The following is a 26,831-nucleotide window of genomic DNA, read 5'->3' as shown; positions in this document are numbered from 1 at the left end:
TAGCAGAATAACTGAGGCAGAAGAATGAATAAGTGACCTGGAAGACAGAATGGTGGAATTCACTGCTGCGGAACAAAATAAAGAAAAAAGAATGATAAGAAATGAAGACAGCCTAAGAGACCTCTGGGACAACATTCAACGCAACAACATTCACATTATAGGGGTCCCCGAAGGAGAAGAGAAAAAGGACGCAGGAAAATACTTGAAGAGATTATAATCAAAAACTTCCCTAACATGGAAAAGGAAATAGCCACTCAAGTCCAGGAAGCGCAGCAAGTCCCATACAGGATAAACCCAAGGAGAAACACGCTGAGACACATAGTAATGAAACTGGCAAAAATTAAAGACAAAGAAAAATGATTCAAAGCAGCAAGGGAAAAACGACAAATAACATACAAGGGAACTCCCATAATGTTAACAGCTGATTTCTCAGCAGAAACTCTACAAGCCAGAAGGGAGTGGCATGATATACTTAGAGTGATGAAAGGGAAGAACCTACAACCAAGATTACTCTACCCGGCAAGGATCTCATTCAGATTTGATGGAGAAATCAAAAGCTTTACAGACAAGCAAAAGCTAAGAGAATTCAGCACCGCCAAACCAGCTCTACAACAAATGCTAAAGAAACTTCTCGAAGTGGGAAACACAAGAGAAGAAAAGGACCTACAAAAACAAACTCCAAACAATTAAGAAAAGGGTCACAGGAACATAAATATTGATAATTACCTTGAATGTGAATGGATTAAATGTTCCAACAAAAAGACACAGGCTTGCTGAATGGATACAAAAACAAGACCCATCTATATGCTGTCTACAAGAGACCCACTTCAGACTGAGGGACACATACAGACTGAAAGTGAGGGGATGGAAAAAGATATTCCATGCAAATGGAAATCAAAAGAAAGCTGGAGTAGCTATACTCATATCAGATAAAATAGACTTTAAAATAAAGGATGTTACAAGAGACAAGGAAGGACACTACATAATGATCAAGGGATCAATCCAAGAAGAAGATATAACAATTACAAATATATATGCACCCAACATAGGAGCACCTCAATACATAAGACAACTGCTAACAGCTATGAAAGAGGAAATCAACAGTAACACAGTAATAGTGGGGGACTTTAACACCTCATTTACACCAATGGACAGATCATCCAAAATGAAAATAAATAAGGAAACAGAAGCTGTAAATGACACAATAGACCAGATAGATTTAATTGATTTTTATAGGACATTCCATCCAGAAACAGCAGATTACACTTTCTTCTCAAGTGCGCATGGAACATTCTCCAGGATAGATCACATCTTGGGTCACAAATCAAGCCACAGCAAATTTAAGAAAACTGAAGTCATATTGAGCATCTTTTCTGATCACAATGCTATGAGATTAGAAATGAATTACAGGGAAAAAAACGTAAAACACACAAACACATGGAGGCTAAATAATACGTCACTAAATAACCAAGAGATCACTGAATAAATCAAAGAAGAAATCAAAAAATACCTAGAGGCAAATGACAGTGAAAACACGATGATCCAAAACCTATGGGATGCAGCAAAAGCAGTTCTAAGAGGGAAGTTTATAGCTATACAAGCATACCTCAAGAAACAAGAACACTCTCAAATAAACAATCTAACCTTACACCTAAAGGAACTAGAGAAAGAAGAACAAACAAAACCCAAAGTTAGCAGAAGGAAAGAAATCATAAAGATCAGAGCAGAAATAAATGAAATAGAAACAAAGAAAACAATAGCAAGGATCAAGAAAACTAAAAGCTGGTTCTTTGAGAAGATAAACAAAATTGATAAACCATTAGCCAGACTCATCAAGAAAAAGAGGGAGAGGACTCAAATCAATAAAATTAGAAATGAAAAAGGAAAAGTTACAACAGACACTGCAGAAATACAAAGCATCCTAAGAGACTACTGTAACAAGCCAACTCTATGCCAATAAAATGGACAACCTGGAAGAAATGGACAAATTCTTAGAAAGGTATAACCTTCCAAGACTGAACCAGGAAGAAATAGAAAATATGAACAGACCAATCACAAGTAATGAAGTTGAAACTGTGATTAGAAATCTTCCAACAAACAAAAGTTCAGGATCAGATGGCTTCACAGGTGAATTCCATCAAACATTTAGAGAAGAGCTAACACCCATCCTTCTCAAACTCTTCCAAAAAACTGCAGAGGGAGGAACACTCCCAAACTCATTCTATGAGGCCACCATCACCCTGATACCAAAACCAGACAAAGATACCACAAAAAAAGAAAATTACAGACCAATATCACTGATGAATACAGATGCAAAAATCCTCAACAAAATACTAGCAAACAGAATCCAACAACACATTAAAGGATCATACACCATGATCGAGTGGGGTTTATCCCAGGGATGCAAGGATTCCTCAATATATGCAAATCAATCAATGTGATAAACCGTATTAACAAATTGAAGGAGAAAAACCATATGATCATCTCAATAGATGAAGAAAAAGCTTTTGACAAAATTCAACACCCATTTATGATAGAAACTCTCCAGAAAGTGGGCATACAGGGAACCTACCTCAACCGAATAAAGGCCATATACGACAAACCCACAGCAAACATCATTCTCAATGGTGAAAAACTGAAAGCATTTCCTCTAAGATCAGGAACAAGACAAGGATGTCCACCCTCACCACTATTATTCAACATAGTTTTGGACATCCTAGCCACGGCAATCAGAGAAGAAAAAGAAATAAAAGGAATACAAGTTGGAAAAGAAGAAGTAAAACTGTCACTGTTTGCAGATGACATGATACTATACATAGAGAATCCTAAAGATGCCACCAGAAAACTACTAGAACTAATCAATGAATTTGGTAAAGTTGCAGGATACAAAATTAATGCACAGAAATCTCATGCATTCCTATACACTAATGATGAAAAATCTGAAAGAGAAATTAAGGAAACACTCCCATTTACCACTGCGACAAAAAGAATAAAATACCTAGGAATAAACCTACCTAGGGAGACAAAAGACCTGTATGCAGAAAACTATGAGACACTGATGAAAGAAATTAAAGATGATACCAATTGATGGAGAGATATACCATGTTCTTGGATTGGAAGAATCAATATTATGAAAATGACTATACTACCCAAAGCAATCTACAGATTCAATGCAATCCCTATCAAATTACCAATGGCATTTTTTATGGAACTAGAACAAAAAATCTTAAAATTTGTTTGGAGACACAAAAGACCCCAAATAGTCAAAACAGTCTTGAGGGAAAAAAACAGAGCTGGAGGAATCAGACTCCCTGACTTCAGACTATACTACAAAGCTACAGTACTCAAGACAATATGGTACTGGCATAAAAACAGAAACATAGGTCAAAGGAACAAGATAGAAAGCCCAGAGATAAGCCCACGCACCTATGGTCAACTAATCTATGACAAAGGAGGCAAGGATATGCAACGGAGAAAAGACAGTCTCTTCAATAAGTGGGTGCTGGGAAAACTGGACAGCTACATGTAAAAGAATGAAATTAGAACACTCCCTAACACCATACACAAAAATAAACTCGAAATGGATTAGAGACCTAAATGTAAGACCGGATACTATAAAACTCTTAGAGGAAAACATAGGAAGCACACTCTTTGACATAAATCACAGCAAGATCTTTTTTGATCCACCTCCTAGAGTAATGGAAATAAAAACAAAAATAAACAAATGGACCTAATGAAACTTAAAAGCTTTTGCACAGCAAAGGAAACCATAAACAAGACGAAAAGACAGCCCTCAGAATGGGAGAAAATATTTGCAAACGAAATCAACGGACAAAGGATTAATCTCCAAAATATACAAACAGCTCATGCAGCTCAATATTAAAAAAACAAACAACCCAATCCAAAAATGGGCAGAACACCTAAATAGCCATTTCTCCAAAGAAGACATACAGACGGCCAAGAAGCACATGAAAAGCTGCTCAACATCACTAATTATTAGAGAAATGCAAATCAAAACTACAATGAGGTATCACCTCACACCAGTTAGAATGGCCATCATCAGAAAATCTACAAACAACAAATGCTGGAGAGGGTGTGGAGAAAAGGGAACCCTCTTGCACTGTTGGTGGGAATGTAAATTGTTATAGCCACTATGGAGAACAGTATGGAGGTTCCTTAAAAAACTAAAAATTGAATTACCATATGACCCAGCAATCCCACTACTGGGCATATACACAGAGAAAACCATAATTCAAAAAGACACATGCACCCCAATGTTCATTGCAGCACTATTTACAATAGCAAGGTCATGGAAGCAACCTAAATATCCAACGACAGACGAATGGATAAAGAAGATGTGGTACATATACACAATGGAATATTACTCAGCCATAAAAAGGAACGAAATTGGGTTATTTGTAGAGACATGGATGGATCTAGAGACTGCCATACAGAGTGAAGTAAGTCAGCAAGAGAAAAACAAGTATCGTATGTCAGCACATATATGTGGAACCTAGAAAAATGGTACAGATGAACCAGTTTGCAGGGCAGGAATTGAGACACAGACGTAGAGAACAAATGTATGGACACCAAGGGGGGAAAGCAGCGGGGGTGATGGGGGTGGGGGGATGATAAGAAATAAAATAAAATAAAATAAAATTCCCTTTATGCACCTTGCCCAGTTGCATCACTCACCAGGTTCCACTAACTCCAACTCCCAAAGTATCTATGAATTCTTCTGTCACTTCTCATCCTCCGTGGCCACCCCCCAACTCCAAGATGCTGTAAGCTATCATCCAGGCCACAGAAACAGCCTCCTGGGGTGTCTCCCCACACTCATTCTTGCCCTTTCTAACCCACTTGCCATACTGCACCAAAACAGGCAACACACCCCCGCTCCTGCTTAGAACTATTTTAATTGTTCCCCAGTTCTCGTATGGCCAAGGTCACAGTCTTTACCACAGCCCACATGTTGTGCACTATTACAGCCTGAGTTACTGCCCCTCCCCACCCCCCCAACCTGCAGCCACAGAGACCTCCTATCAGTTCCTCAGAATGCTTTGTTCCTTCCTCCTCAGGACCTTGGCATATGCTATCTCCTCTGCCTAGAATACTTTTTCTTGCCCACCCCCACCTCTCCCACTAATCCCAACACATTCATTAGGACTCAGATCAAATGTGCCTTCCTCAGGAGAACGGGCCTTGATTTCCCTGTTATATACTCACTGCCAGCTCAGAATTCTCCTCAGAAAAAGATTAGGAGCATAATAATTAAATGCCTATGCAATTACTTGTTCTTTGTCTATCTTCTGCACCAGCCTACAAGCTTTAGAATTCATGGATTCTGCCTTTCTTATTCATACTCTATCCACAGCTTTGAGCACAAGAACTAGTAATATAGTAGGTGCTCAACATCTATTTGTGGAATGAACATACAAATAATAACTTAAGAGGCCTAGGACTTCCCTGGTGGCGCAGTGGTTAAGAATCCGCCTGCCAGTGCAGGGGACCCAGGTTCGATCCCTGGTCCGGGAAGATCCCACATGCCGTGGAGCAACTCAGCCCGTGCGCCACAACTACTGAGCCTGAGCTCTAGAGCCTGCAAGCCACAACTACTGAGCCCACGTGCCACAACTACTGAAGTCCGCGTGCCTAGAGCCTGTGCTCTGCAACGAGAAGCCACCGCAATGAAGAGTAGCACCCCCTCGCTGCAACTAGAGAAAGCTTGCCTGCAGCAACAAAGACCCAACGCAGCCATAAATAAATAAATAAACAAACACAAATAACTCAGTTAAAAGATGGGCAAAGGATCTGAAAGACATTTCTCAAAAGGAGATATACATATGGTCAATAAGCACATGAAAAGATGTTCAAATCATTCATCATCAGGGAAATGCAAATCAAATCATAATGAAATACCACCGCTCCCTACCCATTAGGATGGCTATAATCGAAAAGATAATCACAATTGCTGGTGAGGATGCGGCGGAACTGGAGCGCTCACATGCTGGTGGAAACTTCTGTAAACTAGCTGCAGCCACTTTAGAAAAGAGTCTGGCAGTTCCTCAAACCGTTAGACAGAATTACTACATGACCTAGCAATTCCACTCCTAGATCTATACCCCGGAGAACTAAAAACACAGGTACACACAAAAACTTGTACATGAATGTTCACAGCAACATTATTCATAATATCCGAAAGGTAGCAACTGCCCAAATGTCCATCAACTAATGAATGGATAAATAAAATGTGGTATCCATACAACGGACTATCACTGGGCCATAAAAAGAAATGAACGACGGATACCTGCTACAGCACGAACGAACCTTGAAAACGTTATGCTAAGTAGAAGAAGCCAGTCACCAAAGATCACAGACTACGTGATTCCATTTATATGAAATATCCAGGGCAGGCAAATCTATAAAGACAGAAAAAAGCTTAGTGGCCGCCTTCAGCTAGGGGTGCGCAGCTGGGGGAAATAGTAAGTGACTGCTAATGGGCTCGGGGCTTCTGCCTGGGATAAGGTTATGTTCTAAAATTGATTGTAGTCGATAATGGTTGGGACCCTGGAAAGGAGGAAATCAGCAAAGCCTCTCAAGAAGCAAAGAAGAAGAAGGAGCCCTTGTTGCACGTTCTAGGATGTCAAATGCTTTCAAGCATGTACTCCCGTAATCCTCGGGTGAACTATGCATTCCCAGAGCTCAGAGGATTACAGAAGTTATTATACCTATTTTCTCCAGATGAAGAACTGAGACGTCAAACAACCAGCCCAGTGTCATACAATAAGAAGGCTGGAGAGCTGAGCCTCAGGCTAGCTCTTCAACCTCTACTGCCCAGTTAAGAACAGTGAGAGCCTTTCTGCCCTGAAATTCCACGCAAGAGGAGAGAACAGGTTCAAGGACAAGAACAGTCTGCGGTGGTGTCAGGGACCACTCGGGAGGAGGTGGACGCCTCATCAAAAAGGGCTGGAAAATAAGTCACTTGCTTGGTCCTCAGACTCTACCAATCTCTATTCTTGGATCCAAATCTGTGTGTCATATGGCAGCAGAGAAGATAGCTGCAAGTGCACAAATGCCAAAGCCAATTTCAGGCTGGAAGGCTGCCGTCAGTCACCCTAACGCCGCTTCCAAAATAACACCACACAAAATGCTACCTTATGGATGCCGAACAGAATCCCACCTACCACCTTATTAAAGATGGCATCCTGGAACTTCTCACTGGGGGACGGAAGGGGGACAGGAATGCACATACCCTGAGCTCCTACCACGGACACGGCCCGAGGCACTCGCCACACACTGCCTCACCGAGCCAGCACGCCAGCCCCGGGTGCCAGGTCACAATGATCCCCTTGGAGCCACTGAAAGTCAGGTGACTGACCCAAGGACTCAGAGCAGGTGAGCGGCGAGGCTCAATGCAATCACAGGTGTATCTGTACAGCCCAGCATCTCGCCTCCGTAACTCAACCAGAAGTATGTCCCGTCTCCCTGTTTCGCCCCTGGGCTGCAAAGATGTTCTTTTTAACAGGATGCCACAGTTCTAGCCTAAGCTCAAGGATTACTGATTCCCTGACTAACCAAAGACCACAGAGAAGACCATTAAATTTTCTTCTACGTTGCATAGACCGGAGGCCAAACTGGTGGTAAGAGAGCTCCTCCCTTCCTGAGAAAGGTGGAGTTACAATATCCCTGTCTGCCTCTAAAACCAGACTCCACTTTACGCCCCTGCTACTCCTCTCAACGGCTGAGTCACTCTGGACAATTTTCTGAGCCTTTCAGAGCTTATATTTCTTCACATGCAAAATGTAGGTAATACCCACCTAACTAATATGCTTGGTGAGAAGATTAACTGTGATGATACATGAATAGAATATCTAGCACAATCCTGGCATATATAGCAGATGCTAAGAACAATAAACACAGTAGCCTTCCTTTTGAAGATACCAGCAGGAAGATAATTCCAAATGGAAAATTTTTTTCAATATATTTGGGGAAATTAAGTTCATTTGATTATCCAATTTTCCTGAATATAGGATGCTATCTCCCTCATAGATAGCAGGGGGAAAAAAACACATGCACACACACAACATCTAGTTTTCCTAATACACAGGTACAAACTAAACTAGCTGGGGCAGATGAGAGCATCTCTATTCTAGCCAAATTGCACAAATCTGCATCTCGAGTACTGTTGATATAATGGCAGTGTCTTTTTTTTTTTTTTTTTTTGGTCTCTACTGATATCTTTAGAAAACCCTGTTCTAGAAATTACAGTTTTGGTGCATAATTTAAAACAATCAAAAGCAATTTTGCTAATGATATATCTAACTCTCTTTGGTATGCACAAAAGCGGTAATTTACTGGTCAGAAAATAAACTTAATACTCCATTCTGATGCTATGAAGCAGTGTGCACAGCTGATTTCTCAGAGACAAAACACCCATCAGAGACAAGGAGACCAGTCGCTGGAGCCCTACCACAACCACCACCTCTCTCCTTCTCTCCCAAGCCGCTCCCATCTCCCTGCTATGGGGCCCCTCAATCCCAACCCTCCTCCCCAGGAGGGTTTTAGTAAAAGGTCCGATCAAACATTGCCAGGAGAGTCTGGTTTTTCACAATCTGGCATATTTGATGGTATCTGAGGAGAAGCATCTAGAGAAAGGATCTTGACTGAAGCAAAATGCAGGCATTCACCCACCAAAACCAGACCCCACCACTCGGGCCAGCACAGGCTAGACAGGAGCCTGACCCAGGGAAAGGGCACGGCTGTGCAGTCAGGCCCCTCACAGCTGGCTGACCATGGGCACTCGGGACCTGGCTTCCTCACCTTTGCCGGGTGTTGTAAGGATAAGAGAATGGAGACAAAGCCCACAGAACGGTACCTCTAAGACACAAAGTCCATACAAAATAAAACCTAGGTTCTCGTCCCTACCCTAAAGTCAGGTCATTCCAGTTTTACTGCAACTGGCAAAAGTAAAGGTCCATCAACAGGGGAAAATTATGTAAACTTTGGCACATTCCCCACAGTGGAATTTTAGCAGCCGTTACAAGGAAAGATGTTCCTGATACATAACATGGGACAGTAAGCCACAGACAGATGTACACACGTGACTCTGCTTTTATAATGAAAACACACGGATATCATGAGTTATAGATAAATAAGAGAGGGCTGGGACGGGGCAGGAGACAGGGAGGGAGGAAATGCTGGTAACACCTTGGGGAAGTTCAGGATGGACACACACCTCCAGGTAGAGGCCAAGATTAAGTACAGGCAGAGAGAGACACCAGACCTCATACAAATTTTTAAAAAGCAGTGGGATCGGAGGTGATTTTTAAGTTTTTGGTCTATATTTAGTAAGTAACTAAGTAAGTAATACGTGGGGAAACTTACTTTTTCGGTCCCCCTGGGGAAGGAGAGGGCAGCGGCCTGCCGCCCCGGCATCCCGCACAAGCTCTCCGGCTGAGGCTCGGCGCCGAATACGGCGTCTGTTGGCTTCTCTTCCCAAGGCTCTGTCGTGCCCTCGTGTCCGAATCTGACCGTGTCGCCCTCCACAGCCATGGTCTGCACGGAGGCATCTTTCTGCTCCACCCTGGACGCCTCTGCCGCCTTTGCTAGCTGGGCTCCTGGAGGCCACCCGAGTTCATCACGTGGCTTGGAAGACAAGTTGGCTTGGATGAAATGCCCGAGTTCACCTCTTAGCTGAACGGCCATCTGCCCAAGTGTCTTCTCCGTTTTACCATCAAGGTGTTCTCCCGAAGCTTCCTGCTCTCTCAAGCTTATCTGTTCCAGAAGCAGTTCTCGGAGCACTTTCAGAAGGTCCGGCCTGTTTTTCCAAAAGGGAAGGAAGTGGGAGGACTCAGCTTTCTGCTATGGCCTTGTCACCGACCCACTTTCCTAAGTTTTCCCCATCGATTCTGGCCCAGATTCTGCTGAATTTAAACACAGTGAGCACTTGCCACGTGCCAGGACCCACGCCAACTATGCTATCCAGGTCACCTCAGAACCACCACACCAGGTAGGTACCACATGTCTCCTTCATGGAGGAGAAGGAGAGAACTGATTTGACGCAGGTGCACAGCAAGTGAGGGGGGCACACAGCTACCTGGACGCAGGCTGGGCTTCGGAAGAGCAAACAGAGTCATAAGGTATGCATGACGATTGCAAGGTCCGCCCACCCCCCTGGGCCCATCCCTATATCCAGGGGCAAGTATGGCTTTGGATGAATCTGGCCAACCTGGCAGATCCATGAGCCACCTGGTCCATCAGGGTGCACAGTCGGTGCTCAGCAAAGGTATCGAATGAAGGGATGCTGGGAACTGCTCTGGATAAAAAGAGCAGTGGCTTTGAAATCAGACAAAATGGCTTCAGATTCTAACTCTGTGATTCTTGGAAAGCAAGGTGAGTTTTCCTCCACAGGACGCTGTGAGGATTAAACGAGAGCATGTATGGGTAGCAGATGCTTCTCACGCCCCTTTGCCACATGGCCTGGGCCTCCCTGGGATTTCAGCTGCAACTGCGTTGACAGCTCTTGTAGACAGTCCCTCCGCCAGCGCCCACGGCATCTCTCTGCTGCCTTGGGCCCTTTCCCAGAGCTCTCTGAGCCGGCCAGCAGGGCAGCGGGCAAGCGCGGACCCATTTATAGCTCCAGGGGAAACCCTAACCAGTGGAGGAAGAGAGCTGTTGGGTGAATGTCCCACCCAGTCTCCCGTCCTTCAGAGGGCCAGCACTGACGCAGGGTCTACACCGTCCCTCAGAGGGTGGCTGGCAGGGCGGAGGCCCAGCTGCCCACAGTCGCAACCAGATCATAACGCAGCCTTCCTGGCTTTGCCTCCATCCCTACCTTAGTCTCCCTCATCCCTCCTCCCTTCTGCCTGGAGTCACATCCCAAATAAACCACTTGTACCCAAGTGGTTACCTCAGGCTCTGCTTTCCCAGGAACTCAAACTAAGCCAACATGTAGAAGACTCTGGAGCGGCTCCAGAAGAATCCCTCGTGAGTGTGTTTCTTGGGCCAGACACCATAATGGGCGCTGGAGCTGCAGAAGAGCCTGCGGGGCCTGGTGTTAGAGGCAGTTGTGTAAACAAGTCACTACTCCACAGGCTAAAAAGAGAAACACAGGCGCCGTGGAAGTCTGGGAAGCTACGGGCAAGCATCCCAGGGTGTCCAGACTGGGGGTGGCAGGAAGAACGCCAAAAAAGGGCCTCTAGAGTTGACGAGAGGTTAGCTGGGGGAAGGGAAATGGAACCTTCTAAGCATGGAAAACAATATGAACGGAGTCAAGACACACTGTGGAGAGCGGGGAGGTGAGGCTGGAAGGTGAGGCAGGGAGACCTCAGCCATGTTAAGCAAAGGAGAGCCACTGGGAGGCTCTGTGTGACGGAGTGCATGGCCACACACGTGCCGTGTGTAGAGAATGAATGGAGAGATTTCCCGTCAGGACAGTGGTGAGAGTACACTCAAGAGCCCCTACCATCTGCTCTAAACATACGTAAATGACAGCAAAACAGACAAGACAAAAAAATGGTCGAGGTGCACTACAGGACTCAGAATCAAATAAGATGTATCCAAAGGTCAGAAACAGAGGAGGAGACCCACTGCCATGATAAAGAGGGCATCCGCAGAAAGCGGAAATTTAACTCCCATGGTTGGAAGAAGACCCACGCAAATTTCATGCCCCTAAAGTAAGACCTAGAGAGACAAGTCAAGGCAACTCCAAGAGCACCGCACAGGGAGGAGCAAGGGTGGCGGGCGGAGCGGGGCTGCTGACACAAACCACTGCTGCAAACAAAATCCACTGTTAGGAAAGACAGCAATCGGACAGAGGAGAGAGTTCACACTCGAGGAAATAAAAACAATAAAGCAATCTGAAGAAGACTTAAAATAAGTACGTGTCAATCATCTAAAAAATAAAGGAGAAAAAGAGACTCATAAAAATGAGAGGAAGTTATAAAACTGAGACAGAAAATTATAAAAAAGAAGACGGGGGGGGCAAGCACTGAGGGAGGGCCAGCTGGAAAGCTGTTGCTATCTTCTGGGAAAAAGAAGATGTGGTCAGGATTGGGGGGGGGGGAGTCAGGAGAGAGACGGGGAGAGAAGAGGCCCTCACCAGTGCTAGATCCTTCTCCTCTCTGCAGTTTCTCTCGCCTGCATTACTTCAAAAAACCTTGTCAGAGACCGGAACGACGGACTGCCTTAACATACCTTGGCCTCCCCTTCCTCTGTATCTTTGTTCCCACCGGAAGTGACAGGTGCCCTCATGTTGTCTTCCCACTGAACCCTCTAAGGGCAGGGATGAAGCCTTAACTCTTACCTGGATTCCTAACGTCCAGCTCTGGGGCAGAATCGATTTAAGTCAACTTAAACAGCTACTGCACACTGAAACAGGGGAAAAACTCAAAGTATGAAAAACAGAATTAAAACGTGTGGTACACTTTTCACTTCTAATATGGGATCATCTAAACTACACAAACCATCTTAAAATTTAGTAAACCCAGAGTTCAAAACAATATTTCTGGTATTTCAAGAATGTTAAACTAAATTTTCCTTTCCTCTCCTTCCCTTAATACAGATTGAAAATAATAACAGTTGTTACTGAGCTAGCCAAAGGAGGACCATTACTCACTACCAAACACCACACAATAAAATCCAGGAAAAAAGACTTACAAACGGGTAGTAAAAGGTGGTGAAAGAGGCCATTATAGGGCTTCCCCGGTGGCGCAGTGGTTGAGAGTCTGCCTGCCGATGCAGGGGACACAGGTTCGTGCCCTGGTCCGGGAAGATCCCACATGCCACGGAGCGGCTGGGCCCATGAGCCATGGCCGCTGAGCCTGCGCGTCCGGAGCCTGTGCTCCGCAACGGGAGAGGCCACAGCAGTGAGAGGCCCGCGTACCGCAAAAAAAAAAAAAGAGGCCATTATAATACACTAAAGTGGCAGAGCTGCTAACATTTCAAGTGTTACTCTGCTAGAAATCTGAACAGCAGATTCATTAAGCTATCTCCATAATCAGGACCTTTTTAATGGTTCAGTCCGAGGGTCCTGTCAGAGGCCCAAACGTTGTTTATATAACCTGAGCATCTTTGCCACATAGAAGGCATAAGGGGAAAGGAACTGACATTTACTAAGCACTTAACGGTGTGCCAGGTCCCTTAAATACACTAAATAGCTTTAGTCCTCACAGTAAGACCGAGATGGGGGCTGTTACTGACCCCATTTCACAGATGAAGAACACAGGCTCGCGAAGATTCAAGATCTCCCAGCGAAGTGGCGGAGCGAAGACTGCAGACGCAGACCTTTCTGACTCCAAAGAAGCACTGCATTCTTTCTAGTTTTCTAAACTTAAACCTTCTGCTATGATGCTGAGCTTCTAACAGTCTGCACATTCATTCTAATATTCATTGAGCTTCTCCCATTTGTCACGTAAGGCGGTGGAAATGCATGGTGAAAAAGAATCATGGTGCTGCCGTTTCATTGAGGAGACAGACATCCATACAGACACGGGTAACTAAATAAGACAGTGCAAGGCAAGGAGAAGTACAAGGACGGAGGGACGAGAAGGAGGGGAGGAGGGCGGCAGTCCTGAGACAAAGTGTGGAAGCAGGGATTCTTGTTAGACAAAGTGGTGAGGAAAGGCCTCTCCACAGAGCTGAGACACCACCACATCCCGGGAAAAGTGTGTGCCAGGTAGCGGGAACTGCTACTGCAAAGGCTCTGAGGTGAGAACAAGCTTGGATGACGGAGGAACAGAAAGGTGAGTGTGAACAAGAGAGGTAGCTGATAGAGACACAGAAACAGGCAGAGGCCAGGCCAAGGAGCTCTGATCTTACTCTAAAGGTAACGGAAAGCCACTGGATAGCTTTAAGCACAGAAGAAACATAATCTCATCTAAGTTTTTGAAAGCTGGCTCTGGCTCCTCTGTGGAGAATGGCTACAGAGAGGCAAAAACGGAAGCAGGGAGACAATCTAGAAGGCTGTGCTTTTGGAGTCCAGGCACGAGATGTGACAGCGTGGACTAAGCTGGACTAACAGGGAAGCCGTAGAGACGTGAGTGGGTGGATTAGGGATACATTTTCCAGGTGGAACAACAGGACTTACTGATAGTTATGAGGATTGTGGAAGCCACACTTTCGGCCACAGCAGTGCTATTAAGTGACTCGTGGAAGAACAGCAGAGAAGCACATTAGAACAGGGGTTGGGTTTTAAACCAATTAGAGGGACTTCCCTGGTGGCGCAGTGGTTAAGAATCCGCCTGTCAACACAGGGGACACAGGTTTGATCCTTGGTCCAGGAAGATCCCACATGCCGCGGAGCAACTAAGCCTGTGCGCCACAACGACTGAGCCTGCGCTCTAGAGCCCACGAACCACAACTACTGAGCCCGCGTGCCTAGAGCCCTGCTCCACAACAAGAGAAGCCACCGCAATGAGAAGCCCGCGCACCATGACGAAGAGTAGCCCAACTAGAGGAAGCCCTCGCGCAGCAACGAAGACCCAATGCAGCGAAAAATAAAGAAATCAATACATTTGTTTAAATTAAAAATTAAAAAAAATAAAAGGAAATAAACCGATTAGAGTTGAAAGCGACTGTCAGACACACAGGAGGAGACAGCAAGTAGGCAGCTGACCGTGTGATCTGAAGTGGGGAGTCTGGGCCGTGGGTATGAATTTGGAAGTCACACAGCATACTCTGCAGCCGTGGAGAAAGGAGGTACAGAGAGAGAAAGGGAGCTAGAACGGAGCTCCGGGACACTCCAACATCCAGCGTCCAGCATCCGGCAGAGGAAGAGGAGCCAGCACAGGAGACTGAGGAGGAGAGGCCAGTGAGGGAGAAGGAAAATAGAGAGGGGAGCTGTGAACAGAGGCCGGAGAGTGTGGCCACCGCTGCGGGAAAGCGGACACTGGCCACTGGATTCACAACTTGCAAACTGGAGTTGACCTTGATAAGTGAAGCAAAGGGTATGGAAGCACTTGGACTGAGATGAAGAGGCCTAGGCAACCCCTCACCTGTCCCATCCAACCCTGCTTTCAGACCTGGGCTTGGTCAGCTACTCGTGCTACAGGTGTCCTCGGGAGGGGTCACACTTTGTATTGATCGTCACTCATTTCAAAATGGGCGCTCAGCACCGCCCGGCAGCTTCTCTTCTCCCCTCCCCAGCTGACGACCTTGCCCTGCTCAGGGGAGGGGAGCGCGGAGGAAGTAACCGCGAGTGCCCATCCGGAGGGACCAGCATGTGCCCGGGCTCTGAAACGAGATGGAAGGGGTCTCGTTCCAGGGACTGGAAGGACTGTGCTCCAGGGCCAAAGCCCAGAAAGCAAGCCGGGGACGGTGTGAACAGAGCCGAAGGAGGGGGTCGCCAGATCACACGGGGCCCGGCCCCAAGAAAAATGGTCCCAAGAGAAATGGAGCGTCTCCGAGCGGTCTTAAGTAGAGGAGTGACCAAGAGAAATGGAGCGTCTCCGAGCGGTCTTAAGTAGAGGAGTGACTTCACTGCATTTTAAGTAACCGCTCTGGATACAGTATGGAAAACAGCCTGGAAGGGGGACGGATGGCTGCAGAGGACTAGTTAGAAGGCAACTGCAGGGATGCCGGAGAAGTGTGACGGAAGCGAGGAGTGGAGAGGAGGAGACAGGGATGGGAGGAGCGCATTTGGGAGGTGAAGGGTCAGGACTTGGGTTTGGGAGGTGAAGGAAAGGGGAGGATCGAGGAGGACCCCGGGTTTCTGTCTGAAGCCCACAGACCCAGTCCCTCTGTAACACAGGATCTGCCTGCAAGCACTCGCCGTGTCCTCTCCCCGCAGCCCGCACACCCGAGTCTCCTTGGGTCTTTCTCCGCTAACTTCTTCAGACCCCTCGCCAGCTCCACGCTCCGGTGGTCCCTTACCTGTCCCTTCACCATGCCCAGAAGAGCAGACCCAGGTTTTTTAGGGGAGTTAGCTTCTCTGCTTCTACTAGGTATGGCTCAAGAATGCAATACTAGCCTTGAAAAAAAAAAATCCCCAAGGGCTCCCCCTTTAGACTTTTTCCAATGTCACACCTAAGTTTAGCTACAAAGACTGAGACACGTAGGTAATAAATCCTAAACCACGTCCTCTAGGGAATGGGGCAAACGAACCAGAAGCACGTGAAGGGAGGGTTGGGAACCACACACATGGTGAAGACCACGGGAGAGCAGGGCCAGCCAGCCCGCCCTCCACGAGCTGACCCTTCACTCCAGCCCCGGTGAACGAGTGCTCGGCTTGGTCAAGTGCAAGACAGCTCATCAGGCTAAGCTGCTTCCTTATTCCATCCCAGTGGATGGGTAAGTTGAATCAGATTTACTCCTGGGGCCCAGCTACTCTGCTAGCCTGTTAGGCCCCAGCGTGGACGGCTAGAGGGCGGCAGAGCTCAGAGGCCTAAGTCTCGGGCCTAAGCCTATCGCGCTCCACACCAGGGTATCAGACGTGGGCTCAGCGATGAACACAGAGGCCTGAATCACGGGCTGGCCGACGTATCTTGCATATGGTATGAATCTTACCTGAGGGTAACGGGGAAAGGGTAGGAGTAACTGGCCAGGCACATTTTAAGCAGTAATATCACCAAAGCCCCACTTAATACCAACCTGGATCCCTATGTACACACATTATCTCATTTCATTCTCACAAGATCCCTATAGGGTCGCTAAGTGTCATCACCCCCCACTTTACAGGTGAGGAAACCAAGATGGGGAGATAAGTCACAAGGTCCAAACGGTACAGCTGGACCGGAGCACAGGTCTGTCTGACTCTAATACCCTGCTTTTTGGGGGGATCAAAACACCGAACTCCTGGAGAGACTATCTGGGCAGAAAATTAGTGTTTCCCTGGCCAATGAGAATCCTAGTTACCCAAGCGGTCTTTTTAAAAGACCACAGCTGGGCCTTCAGGAGGGCCCTCGGAGCTGTGAACCTGCCGTCCTGGGGCTCAGCGGTGCCCCAAGAAAGGCAGCTGCACAGAAAGCAGGATCAGAGCAGCAGATGCCGGCCAGCATTTAAGAAAGCCTTTTCTAACACTAGAACTGGCCCACGATGGCCCGGAAGCTGATGGAACAGACGCCTACAAGGGAACAGGTAACTGAATGGCTGATGTCCCAAGCTTGCCTGCGGAGTGTCAGCGCGTAAAGTGCTTTCTTTAAAACTGTAATGAAGTCTAAATTTTCAAAAATCAGGAGACTGAGCATACAAATTTGGGGCTTCTACTGAAAGACTGGAAGCTCTGAGGCCACGGGCTGGCATGACAACAACGATTTGGGGCTGAAAAGCTCCTCCGTGCCAGAAGGGAGCATGTGGGCCCCAATTCCCTGCACTCCCACCAGTCCATTGTTACTTTCCCAGGTCACATCACCCAAGTGCATTCCTAGGCGGTCCTCAGAGAGAGCGAGGTGCACCTTTTAACTCTTAACACAGGAGCCCCTGATGCCGAGGAAATCCTCCATTTCTCAAGTGCCATTATGGTCACCCAACTCCCTGTGATAATATACCAAAACAGCCACTGGGAGTGTCCCCCTAGCATGAGGACTCATGCTAGAAAAATGTTAAGCAGATGTCAGGGGCTGGGGAGGGTGGCCTCCCGGAGCTCACAGTACACTACCGTCCTTTTTCAGCTGAAAAAATGTGTACGAGGCTGAGCCCACCAAGGACATGAGAACCGCTAGGCTCCTGCCAGCCGTCCTGGGTGGTGGTACCAGCTCCCTTTCTCTGTCTGTGCTGGAGGAGAATGAAAGGTTTCACTGAACACACGCCACATGCCAGCCATTCTCCTTGAACAGCATTTTTTCCACTCCTCACAGCAACCGCAAGAAGTGGTCAGAGAAACGGAGGCACTGAGAGAGGAAAGTAAGCACAGCTCCCTCTGGCTCCAAAGCCCAGAGCAGCTGCTAGTGGCCTGGAAAGACTGGGAAAGAAGGGAAATCTGCTCCTGAAGGACTAATTTTAAAAATACAAATGTACTGAATATTTCTCCCTTTTCATTTTAAGGAAAACACCCTGTAGTGTCTCCTCACATAGGAAAGACTCCCGGCAGATATAATGAGAAGGGAATTGTAGTTCGAGCTCAACATGAAACAGCAGAGTCACAAGTACAGGGGCAGTTTTTTAAGCTGTTGTAGAAAGCGGAAGGGATCTCGGGAGGGCTGATTCCTCGCGCTGACAGCCAGGCAGCCCTTTCCGGGCTCCCGGGAACAATCCTGAAGGAAGCTTTCTCTCTCCCCTTTACGCTGGCCTTGCATGCGGCTTTGCTGAACGCAGTCCCCTCGCGGCCAAGGAGCAGGCAGCCTAATTACTTAATTGCACAACTGGCAAGATTCCTTCCAAGCCATTTCGGGAGCTCTCCCAGGTAAATTACACAGCACCGCCATCTAAATCCATTTAGCAAAATGAGTTTGTTCTCCCCTCAAACCAGAGACAACTGCAGTGCCTGGGTCCCATGTCTACCTGGATTCCAGTAACCGTATGGCCTTCTCGCTGAAGAGAGGGGCGAGCAGGCTCAGGAGCTCGCCTTCTTCCAAACTCTGGTCTCCGGGGCAGCCGGATTTGTGGGCTCCGTCGGAGTCTAAAATATTGGAATCTGTGTGCCTTAAATATCCATTTTTGCAGCCCCCTTTGGAATTGACCTCCATAATCTGCAAATCAAAGTATGTGGTCAGATAATGGACTACGAAGGAGGGGAAGGGGGTTACGTGGAAAAGAGAGAGAGGATGGAGACAAACAGTGATGAGTGAGGGCAAGCAGACCCGAGAGAAAATGAAAGGGGAGAGGGAGGGTGCACGCGGTCCACACACGCTCATCTGAGGGCACGGAGATGTTTACATCACTTCCTCTCACCCTCAGTTTCCTTATCCGTAACTAGGCACAGGAACGCCACCTCCCATGGCAGCTACGAGAACAAAATGAGATGGCTGGCCCACTTAAGTTCCTGGCGCAGTGTCTTACCCGCTACAGCTGTGTTCCCTCAGCCCACGGCCTACTTCCTGTAAATTCTTTCTAAGAAGGGTCCGGAACATTGTTAGCTGCCATTAACAATGCTTTGGACATTTATTATATGCTTCTTGCAATGTATCCTCCTCATTATATATCAGAAAGCAACCTCTTTACAGACACATCCTCATTACTGTGACTTTGATTTGTCTCATCAGGACGGTGGAGAGTTCCTAATTCCCATGGAGACGTGTTCTTCACAGATCCACCTTCTTGGGTCGCTGAAGGTCCCAGAGGAGTGGTACCAAGGAAACATCTAGTTAAAGCCTGTGCTGGGCATGTCTTGAGGTGCTGCAATTAGCATTCCTTCTCTCGCTTTCCAAAGCTGTAAATTTCTTCTATCAGTCTATAAATAACTCCTCTTGACTTCATTACTGCTGGTGATACACACACTGGCCATTACACCCCTCTCTCCACATGTGTAAAATGATTAAGATTTTTAAACGGAAGACAAGACCCACACAGATGAGCTGTCATTTATAGGGTCTTGTTTGCCACCAATCTAGTCATTAAATCCACCTAAATAAGCAACCTCCACCGAAGGAAAAGTCTAGAATATAATAATAAAAAGAGCAATTGCTACCACTTACTGAGCACTTAGTACATACCTTCTCTTTAAATATCACAACAATTCTAACCAGGAAGCGGTGTTATTATCTTCATGGATGGGGAAACTCGGACTTGGGGGCTAAGCAAGGGTTAACGCAAGGTCACAGAGATCGTGACCAAGACTCAAAATCAGACCTGATTCCGGAGCCCCCACTTTTAACTGCTTTGCTTTCCAAAACGCTCATGAGAATGATCTCTCACTCAAGACTCCACGAACCTGAATACCCTGAAGGCCACAAACGCCCAATCTGCAGCCTCCTGTCTCCCACCGCATCCCAGTCTTTACGGTTCTTTCAACCCTGGAGAATATCTGCTCCAAATGTTCAGCCTCAGTGTGCCTGGAGTGAAATTCTCAACACCGCCCGGATGACACTACGCTGGGTTTCAGATCAGGAGATTGCAGACGGACCCAGAGGAGGAAAGTCTGGTTCTATCAGTGGCTCCTTACACTACACACAGATGATCTGGGAGTTCACAGCAGTCCAGAGACAAGGGCTCTGGTCCCAACTCTGTCACTGCCTTACTCTGAGCCCCAGATAAACCATCTCCCCTCCTAGGCCTCAGTTTCCAATGCGTAAAATGAATGCGTTGGGTCAGAGCTCGAAAGAGCTGCCCAGGCCCAGTGTCCAATGCCTGCGACTCTCCTGCAACAGCCTCGTTTTTATTTGCAACTATATGTTTGTTTTCCTGGTTCATGACTGGCTCTACCACCCCGTCTGTAACTTCCAGAAAGGAAGAGACCTCCTCTCTTTGCTCCCCGCTGGCACACGGCAGGCACTCCACACAGATGGAAGGAACAGAAAACCCGTCGGACTCGTTCCAGACTGGAGGCGGGCTTGGGCACAGAGAGGGGCAGATGTTCCTACCTTGTTCCTCTGCTCCAGACGCTCGCCACTCAGCAGATTATTCCTGTCATCCTCTCCAATTCTGCTTGAGTCCTCGTCCTCCTTGCTAGCCAGAAGCTACATGGAGCATGGAATGGTGTGAAAATGCAACCCAAAAATGAGTGCAGCATGAATATGTATGAATAAGTCGGTGATGTCTTTTTTAAAAGATGCAGAACAAAAAACAAACCAAAAAAAGAGGCAGAGACAAATGCCAAAGCCATGAAATAAAAATTAGCCGAAGTCAGAGCTGCTAGTTCTGGCAAATCACACACAGCTGCCTGGGATCATGCATAATTTAAGGACAAATTCCCCAAGAAATAAGTAAAGCCATTTCCCCCTGCCCTCGCATGGCCTTCCTGAGCTGCTGGAAATTGTGCTGTCCGCTGCGCTGCTCCCATCCCTGCCATTGCTGAATTCACTTTCAGATTATATAAAAGTAACAAGATTTTGGAAAACAGCTATTGATGGAATTGAAACTATCAAACAGCGAGAAAGCAGTAAATGAAATTTACGGTGTGTCCAATTTATGCATCCCTTCTATTTAGCCCAGGGGATAAACCTCTTTTTGTACTGTCACACATCTGAGATGGGCAGTCTCAGCCACACTGCCCTTTTGCTGACAAAAAAGTCGTCATCGCTAATGAGTAGAGTATCCAGCTTCCCCGACAATAACTTTATGCTTTTGAAAATGAAAGAGAGTTATTTCTAAAGACTGCGTAAATCCCTAATGCTCTAAAGAAGTGTAAACCCCAGAGCTTCTGCAGTTTGCATTCTACAGAACAGACAGTTCAGTGTTCTCAACAGGGCCAGATCTCAGCTCTCTGGAAGAGGGAAAATTCTAGGCACGAGACACCCGGATTAACCAAATGAAAAGTGAGAGGGAAGGTAGCCAACGCGGTTTCAAAAACTGTACCAAACCGCATCTCACCAATGAAGTAGTGACCGCTGCACCACAGCGTTAAAACATGAGCTGAGTCCCAGCCGCCTGCTGGGCATGTTGTACATACGACGTATCTAAGGTTCTATCTCCATACCGTGATTTCATGAATTCCCACAGTTAGTCAATCACCCCATAATTTTCCCAGCCCAAGTTAAACTTTTCTGATCTTCCTTCTAAAAGAAACCCTTTTTTGGAAGAAGAAAAACAAAACAAAGCAAACTGACTTCACAAAGTCTTTTACAGAAAACTTCCCAGGATCAGAATACATTCAACCCAACCATCCTAATCAGGATCAAAGAGGACTGATGAGTCTACAAATCTTACTACACTATCAAGCATTCAATACGCTAAACATGTGTAAGTGTATTTCCTAAGGCAGAAAAGTTTCTGAATATGGACGAGGAACTTCTCTCCCTCTGTTGGTTTCTTCCCTCATTATTAAAACATGCTCAAGTTACCAACTAGGACAATCAAATTTGTCGGTGGGAGTATAAAATGTTAAACTACTTTAGAAGAAGTCCTGGCAATTTCTTATAAAGCTAATAACCCTATGACCCAGGAATCCCCCTCCTAGGTATTCATCAAGAGAAATGAAAACATATGTCCACATAAAGATTTGTATATAGGGCTCCCCTGGTGGCGCAGTGGTTGAGAGTCCGCCTGCCGATGCAGAGGACATGGGTTCGTGCCCCGGTCCAGGAAGATCCCACATGCTGCGGAGCAGCTGGGCCCGTGAGCCATGGCCGCTGAGCCTGCGCGTCCGGAGCCTGTGCTCCGCGACGGGAGAGGCCACAACGGTGAGAGGCCCGCGTACCGCAAAAAAAAAAAAAAAAAGATTTGTATATGAATGTTCACATCAGCTTTTATCATAATAACCAAAACCTGAAACAATCCAAATGTACATCAATAGCAGAACGAACAAAGAAATTAGAATACATGTATACAATGGAATACTACTTAGCAATAAAAAGTATGAATAAAAATTATTCATTCACGTAACAGCATGGATGAATCTCAAAAACACGCTGAGTGAAGGCAGCTTCACACAGAAGAGAAGATGCTTTATGATTCCGTTTCTATGAAAGTCTAGTACAGGCAAAACTAATGGTGGAAGAAAATGAGAAGAGCAGCTGGAGCGGGGGCGAGTGGGAATCGACTAGAAGGGACACGAGGGATCGTGATAGAAGTTTGGGTTACACAGGTACATACATTTGTAAAACTTAGCAAACAAAGACTTACGAATTCTGTATTTCATCGTGTGTAAATCTAAACTTAAAAGAAAAAATAACTATAAACATATTGAAGGAAACGATATACATGTTGAAGTATTTAGGGGGAAGCGTATTGATGTTTGTGATTTATACTAAAATTTATCAAAAAGATACGATGGCTGGTGGGAACGGTTAATAGTAGTAGAATCTAAGGGGTGAGTATATGGGTGTCCACCATGAAGTTCTTTTCACTTTGCTAGAATTTCTTCATAATAAAATGCTGGGGAAAAGCCGCTCTCATTTGAAAAAGAGCAAAATAACTACGTTTTTCCTTCCTGGTTCATCAGCAGCTCTGGTCACTGAGTGCTGCCTGCCTCTCTCCAAGCTTCTTGAAAGAACTCTCCATCCTCACCTTCTGCAACGTGGCTTTTGCTGCCAACGCCCTCCAGAAACTGCTCATGAAAGCTCCCCAAGACCTTCTAATGCAGGAGATGGAACCCACCCTCCTGGGATTAGGCGCTCCTCCCCAACCCTGTGGATCAGAGAAGGGTCTCCCTGAAGTTTAGCCGAGCAGAGTACTGTGAACCCGTGTCACTCCAGTTGAAGCAGCAAAAGCATCCGAGTTATCCTTCATTTCCAGAACCACAACCACACCGTGACTCGACACACTGAAATAAACATTCTCTTTCATTTCTCTTTACCTCTGCAGACGTGGTTAAAATTAAAAGCCAGTTTCCAGCAATGATCAAGAAATTCAATGCTGTGGACACAGAGAAATGTCCCGCATGCCATATGTGACTTATCAGTTTTCAAAGGCAAGATCCCAGAGAGACTGATGCGTCACTGCAGGTGGGCTCTGTTTCGGGCCCACCACCACCTGGAGGAGTGCCCCACACCTCCAAAGCGCCCACCGGCGCCGCCTTCATTTCCCCACCCTCACCGCTCCTCCATCCACCACCGCGTGGCCTCGGTCCCCCTCACTCTGCTGAAAATGCCCAGGTCACGAATGATTTCCCAGCCGTTTTTCTCTTGTTTTCTCAGAGTACGTGACACTATAAGCACGCCCTCCCTAAGCATCGCTCCCTAACAACTTCACTGGCCTGGTTCTCCCCCTGCCTCTTGAGCCTTTCTTTCTTGACCTTGGCAGGCCCCCTGCTTCCTCCAGGAGGAAATTCCCTTGACCTCCCAAGAGGAGGCCGGGCCCGTCTCCACGCCCGCGTGCACTCCTCCAGGCCCTCGCCAACCTCCGCTTCTCTGCATCACGGACTCCATGGGGCAGGGACCCTGTCTGTGTTCCGCTTTAACACCAGCGCCTGGTGCTCAAGACAACACTGCTAAAAGGACAAACAAATGAATCAAGACTTTTTTCAAAATGACAGCTGGAACCAACAGGTTTTTGGGATTACCCCGGTCTTGCTACTCCAAGTGTAGTCTTTGGAGCAACGGAAGCTTGTGAGAAATGCAGACTCCCGGGCCCCGTGCCAGGCTCACTGAGCCAGAATCTTCACGTTAACAAGGTCCCCAGGAAATTCACACGCACGGTAAACTTTAGAAGCACTGCCCTATGGTGTTGCTAAAACAACACTGAACAGAGTCAGAAAAGGGTTTAGTTCCAACTCTGCCACTAATTTACTAAAAAAGTAAAATTAAAATAGCTGTGTTTTACATATTGAGTGCCTACTACATGCCAGGCACGGTGCCAAGGGCTTTATAAATCGGGTACAACTCATAATAACTTATGAAGTCAAAATGTTAGAAACTTCCTCCTTTCAATGAAATTCAATCTGCTTCTGACAAACCAAATTTCATTCTGTTGATAATAACAGATGTTAACAAGCACCTTCTACTTCTGAGTACCACTTCTGACCTCTGAGTCACATGAGGTCTATTTCTTTCTTTTTTTTTTTTTTGCGGTACGCGGGCCTCACTGCTGTGGCCTCTCCCGTTGCGGAGCACAGGCTCCGCGGCCATGGCTCACGGGCCCAGCCGCTCCGCGGCATGTGGGATCCTCCCGGACCGGGGCACGAACCCGTGTCCCCTGCATCGGCAGGCGGACTCTCAACCACTGCGCCACCAGGGAAGCCCAAGGTCTATTTCTTACTCAAAAGGACAGCCCTACATATATCTGAGTTCAATTAAATTATGCCCCTTAATCCATGTTTCCCCTCCATGCCCAAAAAAAAAAAAAAAGCAGTTTTCTAACCATCCCCTAAAAATGACAACATAAGTAAATAATGACAGCGACTAACCGTTTCTGAGCGCTCGCCCACGAATCCCAACCCCCAGGGGTGACAACTGCACGTCACACAGCTCATGGCTTACGATGCTCGCCCCCCCCCCCCCCGCTGCCACTGCAGTCCGCTCAAATCACTCCCGAACGGCAATTCTCAACCACACTGTTCTGTAATACATAAACTATAACCAGTAAATAAATACAAGGAAATAGGGGCAACCTCATTACAGATTTTTTCTTTTTTTTCTTGATGTACTTTAAAATAAAAGGATGCCTGTTCTTGGTCTTTTGTTGGTTTGGCTGGTTTTTCAGTGACCTGCCCGCATGCAGGGAATAAGTGCTGTGTGCCCAGCAGGAGGGAATCCAGCCCAGGGCCACCGTTTTGAAGACACAGCTGCCAAAATGAATCAAGGGCTTCCTACTCTTTATAGCCTTTGTCGGATTAATAGTTGCGCAGGCAGGGGTGTGTAATACGAAAATAAATCACGTGCCTATTTTATATACGTATCTATGTGTCTGGACCTTTGACCTAGTCATTACTCATCTGGGAACACAGTCTAAGGAAAAAAAGCCTAAACCCTGAAAATGATTTGTGTCCAAAGACATTCATCAGGTGCATCACGGGAAATATCTACGTGTCCGACCACAGTGGCGCAGCTAGCGTCTCTAAGATGGCGTAAGAGGTTATAACACAGCAGCCACTGGAAAGAAACAGGAAACAGGACTGTGTATGTACTGTGGGTGGCACGCACACGTTCAAATACACAAATAGAGAAGGAAAGATTCCAGGATGTTAATTAACTGTGTTTTAATGTGACAGGATTAGGGGTCATTTCTTTATTTTCCAAGTTTTAGGCAATGCTGTGGGTTAATTAAATATTGGAGGAAAAACTACTGAATTTTAAAAATACAGAATATATTTGTTGGCTGTTTTTTTCCTTTTCTGATTTGTAGGCTCCCAGAGCACTGGAGCAGTGCCAGCCCCTACTCCACAAGCCCTGCTGCCCAGAAAAGGCTGTGGACCACGGAGGCATTTCCCGTTTGTCTCTGCCTCGTTGCTCATCCAAGGAGAGCCACACACACTCCCAGGGAACAGCAGCCTCTCCTTGCTGCCATCCCACCCTCACCCCTAACAGCCTCTCCTCCCTCAGCTCAAGATGATCGTGGGAGCACCATCCTGCCCGTGCGGATCTCCCCATCGCCTGCCGGGGAAGACGGGGCCTGTGCTGCGAAGGACACGACTATTCATAGGGAACATCAAGTTGATGTGCAACCTGACAAATGACTCCAATCTGAGTCGGCTGCTATTAAGATCTCAGAGTGGCAAGAGGAAAATCCCTCTGTTCTCCAAAGGACATAATAGGACATTTAACAGATTTCTTTCAAAGGGCAAATGAACAAACACTCGCCGTCTGACACTCAAATGAAGCAGGTGACGAATGGGCTGCTTATTAAAAATGCCACCAAAAAAAAAAAAATGCCACATTGGAAAAAATAAACCAAGAGACTTGTTTCTCCCTAAATGGGCTGCAGATATTCTTGCTTTTCAAAATTATCTGGAGCCCTGGAGACTAAGCTCAATAACATTCCCTCTCTCCAAGGGAGCAGATGGCCAGAGCTCCGCATAAACACCTTTGAGCGTTTCCCACCTTGAACGTGGGAGGAGACAGCTGAAGGCTGACAAATCCTTCCCCAGAAATGGTGTGGCAACGAGACCTCCATTTACCTGGCACGCCAGGCTGAGTTCAAGACAACCCCAACCAGGAAGGTTCTGGGGGATCCAAGTACAAAAGGCCCTAGTGCATTTCATGATGAGGACAGTTCCAGTCTTCTGAAACTAAGTCGCATAACACAGGCATGGAGCAAGGCGCTTCCTGGGGGAGCGTCAGGCCAGGTAGGGACTAGAGGGAGGAAGTGGCAAGCTTCTCCTCGCTGTCACAACATCAGGGCCCTCTACTGTGCGGTCGGGTTGA

General features: G+C 46.7%; 1 protein-coding gene across 7 annotated transcripts in view; it reads right to left on the bottom strand.

The window, feature by feature from the left end:
• CDK5RAP2 (CDK5 regulatory subunit associated protein 2) overlaps positions 1–26,831 on the bottom strand; it is a 182,118-nt gene that overhangs the window by 50,847 nt on the left and 104,440 nt on the right. For 6 of the 7 annotated variants that reach the window (XM_082843508.1, XM_082843511.1, XM_082843509.1 and 3 more), the window contains 3 exons: positions 20,454–20,549; positions 18,436–18,623; positions 9,385–9,817 (listed from right to left, as the gene is read on the bottom strand). The exons of the other annotated variant lie outside the window; for it this stretch is intronic. In XM_082843508.1, the coding sequence (XP_082699634.1) occupies positions 9,385–9,817; positions 18,436–18,623; positions 20,454–20,549 (717 nt within the window). The remainder of the gene's footprint in view (positions 1–9,384; positions 9,818–18,435; positions 18,624–20,453; positions 20,550–26,831) is intronic. 7 annotated transcript variants of the gene reach the window in all.

The sequence above is a fragment of the Leucopleurus acutus genome (assembly GCF_964270905.1).
Source record: "Leucopleurus acutus genome assembly, chromosome: 7".
Classification (NCBI taxonomy): Eukaryota; Metazoa; Chordata; class Mammalia; order Artiodactyla; family Delphinidae; genus Leucopleurus; species Leucopleurus acutus.
This window is presented reverse-complemented; position numbering and strand designations above follow the sequence as displayed.